We start from the raw sequence: 4,510 nt of genomic DNA on the forward strand, positions 1-4,510 counted from the left end.
AGCTCCAGCCTCCAATGATGGATAGAAATTTAACCAAGTGGCAACACCATGGGTTGAAAAATGAAGCCACATGGAAGTTCCTTTAAAGACTACATAAGGCTGGCTCCAAACCTGAGGGGTCCCCATGTTGAAATGCTTGTTGATGAAATATGAGAACATGAGAGGAAAAAGTAAATGTTTTCATCGTGGTAGAGCAGACGGTTTTGATCTTCATCTCTAAATCTCGCCTTTTATCAACTGTACATGTTAAGGCTTAAAGTTGTAATTATTATTGCAGGTGGGGGTGAGCAGATGGCGCTTTGGTGTTTGGCTTCAGCTCTGATAATTCAAGTCACTCCATTGATCTAAATCTCTCTATGAGGTTTTGTGCCTTTTGGAGCATTTTAAGCAAATTATTTGTGCTCGTTGTGCTAAAGTTGAGGCTTCAAAATGGGACTTTGCAAACCAGTGTGTGGCATCCCTTCAGCCCCTTTTATATATACTCTCAATGCATTTAACCTTAGCATCATTGCATAATTTAAATTACAGGAAACTTGCAGAAAGCATGCTAAGACCAAGAAAGACCCATGCTTCAAGTGAGTGAAAAAGTTTGTTACTATGAAAAGAAAACTACAGCATAGTCTGAGCAGGATCCCCAGTCATCACACCTCAAAGCTGATCTCCCTTGACTGTCCAAACAAGGGCTCTGATGCCAGGTGTGTGTCTGAGTATGCACGCCGCAGGTGTGTGGAGCTACATGTTGTCTTGATGGCAACCTCATATGGAGGTGGGGGTCCCAGCCATGGAGGAGGATGAGGAGTTGGACTGAAACCACCAGATTCCATAATCATTGGGGGGTAGTCGAAATCTTCACCTCGAGCAGCATGCCTGTGGCGCTCCATCGTCCTACATTCAGAGAAAGTAAGACATCGTGTGAGATCATTCACATGTAACCATAAACTGATATGTATTACCGAATTCTGAGGTATCAGGGGTTGTAGAGATGATATGCAAGACTGTCTCTAGTGCTGCTTCCTGCCAAACAGAGGCCTAATTGTCACATTGACATGTTTAAAGTGATGAAAAGCTTTTTAGTCACCTCTGTAGCCTTGAGTCTTGCACATGTTTATTTCACTAACCGCCTCTAATCAAACAGCAGCAGCAGGTTGGCTGCCTTTGGATCACTAAGGTGCTTATTCCTGAGGCATGCTTGATTAAAGAAATAGCATAACTTTCTAAAATAAAGCAATATTTGAAGCTTTGCACAACACGAGTATTCATACTTGGAGAGAGACATCTAAGATCAGAATATTGTCATTTCTGATGTATAAATGTAAACTTAGACACTTAGTTCATCATAAAGACATAAACGGGGAAACTGTTAGTCTGCAGGTAGCACATTTTGCACACACTTTGCATCAACCAACCCCCTTCAAGACACATTTCTCTGTCAGGTTAATTGTAGAGCTTTACTTGATGTAGGATTAAATCTTAATAAACAGACAATTGCCTTGAGTTGCCCAACATCATTAACTGTGACTTCCGTGTTCATTTATCAGAGTGCAAACAAGTACTTATACTAATCAGTCAGTAAAGCTACTTCCTTTATCCCCTGGTGGATTGAAAAAGCACGTTCTCCATAGGCCCACCTCAGTTCGAACACAGTTTCTCTTGGGATGTTTTGTGGTGTCTGGCACTGGGGTAGTGGATCATTTGCAACCTGATAATTATGGGTTGGGTTTTTAGTGCTTCTTCTGGCCCATCCTTTGGATGCTTAAATGCATCTATATCTGGGAAGTTGGAGACCAATGCAAGCCTTAGGTCTAGGACTAAGGGAACACTGTCCTGCAACAGTGTGTCACTGTTGCCAGGTGTGCTTGTTCTGCACCTTTTAGGTGGCTGGAAAATGAGGAAATAACACACAAATGAATCAGAGGATTCGGGTTTTCCCACCAAAAACACTGCATTGTAAGGAAATTATCTGTGCAATTCTCAGTGGAAAAACCCATTATATTTATACACAGCCAAGTCATGAGTCAGCATAGCTGTAACCAACATGTATAGTCTTTATAACAGGCAGTAGGGTGTTCTTGTTAAGTCTGTACCTTACACTATAAAGCACCTTGAGGAGAGTGTGTTGTGAAGTGGGGCTATATAAATCTAATAGAATAGCATAGAATTGAATTGAATTGAATTGAATTGAATTGAATTGAATTAATCTCCTGGTTCTAAATGTACCTTTAGCTACAGACACCAGTCTGGAGTCTGAGTCTTCTCATCTAAAGAGCCTGAGAACAAATAGTCTGTTTCTTTTAATTTGTAGTCACTTTATTTAGACCATTTTCTATCTTGTCTTTATGGTGTTAAAGTAATCGGGTATTTTGCAAGGTTGTTCACAGTCATCAGTGTGAAAGATGTCATTTCTTTCTCTTTAGATTTATTCGACCTTGTTTGTGCTTTTTGGCTAAAATAAAATTAAAAAACAGTACAAAAAGGGTGTGTCTAGAATAGACGACAATGTACTGTCATTGTATTTAAGCCTCTTTGACATTTAATTGTATAGAAGGATGCCTCTGTCCAAAAAGGACATGGATGACTGGGAAGTGGACAACAAGACAAAGCAGACATTAGCCGTGTAGATAACTGTCTCACGATAAGATCTACTCTTTGGATTAAATAAATGTCTTTTTTCATTTCTTTGTTTGTTTAGAAAACCTGCTATGAATAGTTGGACTCATAATTTCTAGTTTATGGTAACAAGATCAACAAAAGCAGATCTAATAATACGAACTGAGCTTATTTTTCTTTCACCCACCTGGGCAGAAACACTGACTGGGACTCTGGGAACCGATTCCCTGGGGAAGTGAAGTAGGCTTGGCCGGGGTAGTTGGTGTATTCGTACGAATAATGCGGGCACTCTTGGTCGTACTCGCTGTGGTTGTAATTAGCAGCACTTTTGCTGTTCATAGCCCAAAATAACCCAAGGATGAGCATGACCACCCCCAGCACCACACAGCAGAGGGAGAAAGCCTGCAGGCGACTCTGGGATGAAGTCAGGAAGGCTGTGGACCCCCCAGTCACAATGAGGAAGGCTCCGGTGAAGATTGCTCCATGATGCAGGGAAGGCATCCTTCTCCAGGACTGTTAACTGTTTCAGAGGTTACTGTGTGGCTGTGACCGGCTGGTTAGTGTCACTCACACATAAACAGACTCACAAAGTGTGTTCCCCATGCGCTCTGACACTGACCAGGCATCCAAAAAATTTACTCCACAGTTCCAGAAATCCTGTGACATGGAATTCCTCCTAATTTTTACTCTTTTGATCCCGTCATTTCCATCTCCATTACTGATAAAATACTCCTGATCATTCACCATGTGTGTTGGTTCTTGCTTTGTTGGTCTCCAGCAGCGGAAAAGTCCTAAAAGTGACAGTTTGTTGAAAAATAAAGAGAAATAAAATGTCGACTGCTTTGAGGCGCATCAAGCTAATGTTGAGTAGCTGTGTGTTTATCATCAAGGCAGATGGATGAGAGAGCGGCCGAGCCCATTAAGAAATCTTTACTGGCGCCCCACCCTCCCTCTGTCTAATGTGTCTGAAGGCTGAAGGGTACCACTTTAGCCCTGTGTGTGTGTGTGTGTGTGTGTGTGTGTGTGTGTGTGTGTGTGTGTGTGTGTGTGTGTGTGTGTGTGTGTGTTTCAGAGAGAAAGAGAGTAAGAGGGAGAGAGAGAGAGTGCCAAAACCACTTCTCTAAACATAAATGGACGTACTGATGTAAAATAGACACAAGTTCAGTCCTATATCCTGTAACAATAATATGTTTTCCACATTATGAAACAATCCACATCACAGCAGCAGATCGTGAACAAGTTAGAGTGACATATAAAGGATGCTTCCTTTTAAAAAAAATTACTTGGAAGAGGATTTTCCATTTTTGCTTACCACATAGTTTGATGAAAAACACCTACTGAATTTGTTACAGGGTTAATTACTGACCAATGTAAACTTAATAATGGACACATTATTAAGTACACCTTGCTGGCACCATGTTTGACCCCCTTTTGCTTTAAGAGTAAATTTAGTTCTTTATGGCAAAGGTGCTGGAAACATTCCAGAGATTTTAACCGATGTTGACATGACAGCATCGCACAGCTGCTCCAGATTTGTTGGCTGCACATCCATGATGGGAATCTCCTGTTCCACCACATCCCAAAAGTGCTCTATTGGATTGAGATCTGGTGACAGTGGAGGCCACTTGACGAGACTGAACTTATTGTTGTGTTCCAGAAATCATTTTTGAAATGACTTGGGATTTGTTACATGATATGTTATCCTGCTGGAAGTAGCCATCAGAGGATGGGGACACTGTGGCCATTAAAGGATGGCAACAATACTCAGACAGGCTGTGGTGTACAGATGATGCTCAGTTTATACTAAGGGGCTCAAGATAATGCCCTAATCATTAAACCATTACCTCCAGCCCAAAACAATGATACAATGCTGCATGGATTCATGCTTTTATATCATTTATGC

At 41.4% G+C, this 4,510-nt stretch overlaps 1 protein-coding gene across 1 annotated transcript; it reads right to left on the reverse strand.

The window, feature by feature from the left end:
• Window positions 1-475: 475 nt before the first annotated feature.
• On the reverse strand, window positions 476-3,108 carry LOC309700423 (uncharacterized protein; the record flags this gene model as incomplete). The annotated part of the gene is made up of 2 exons (XM_082523938.1): window positions 476-885; window positions 2,795-3,108. 2 exons carry the CDS (start codon window positions 3,106-3,108, stop codon window positions 642-644), a joined length of 558 nt encoding a protein of 185 aa, XP_082380064.1. The 3' UTR covers window positions 476-641.
• Window positions 3,109-4,510: the final 1,402 nt, after the last annotated feature.

This window comes from Aulonocara stuartgranti, assembly GCF_965226115.1.
Source record: "Aulonocara stuartgranti genome assembly, chromosome: 23".
In the NCBI taxonomy this organism is placed as follows: Eukaryota; Metazoa; Chordata; class Actinopteri; order Cichliformes; family Cichlidae; genus Aulonocara; species Aulonocara stuartgranti.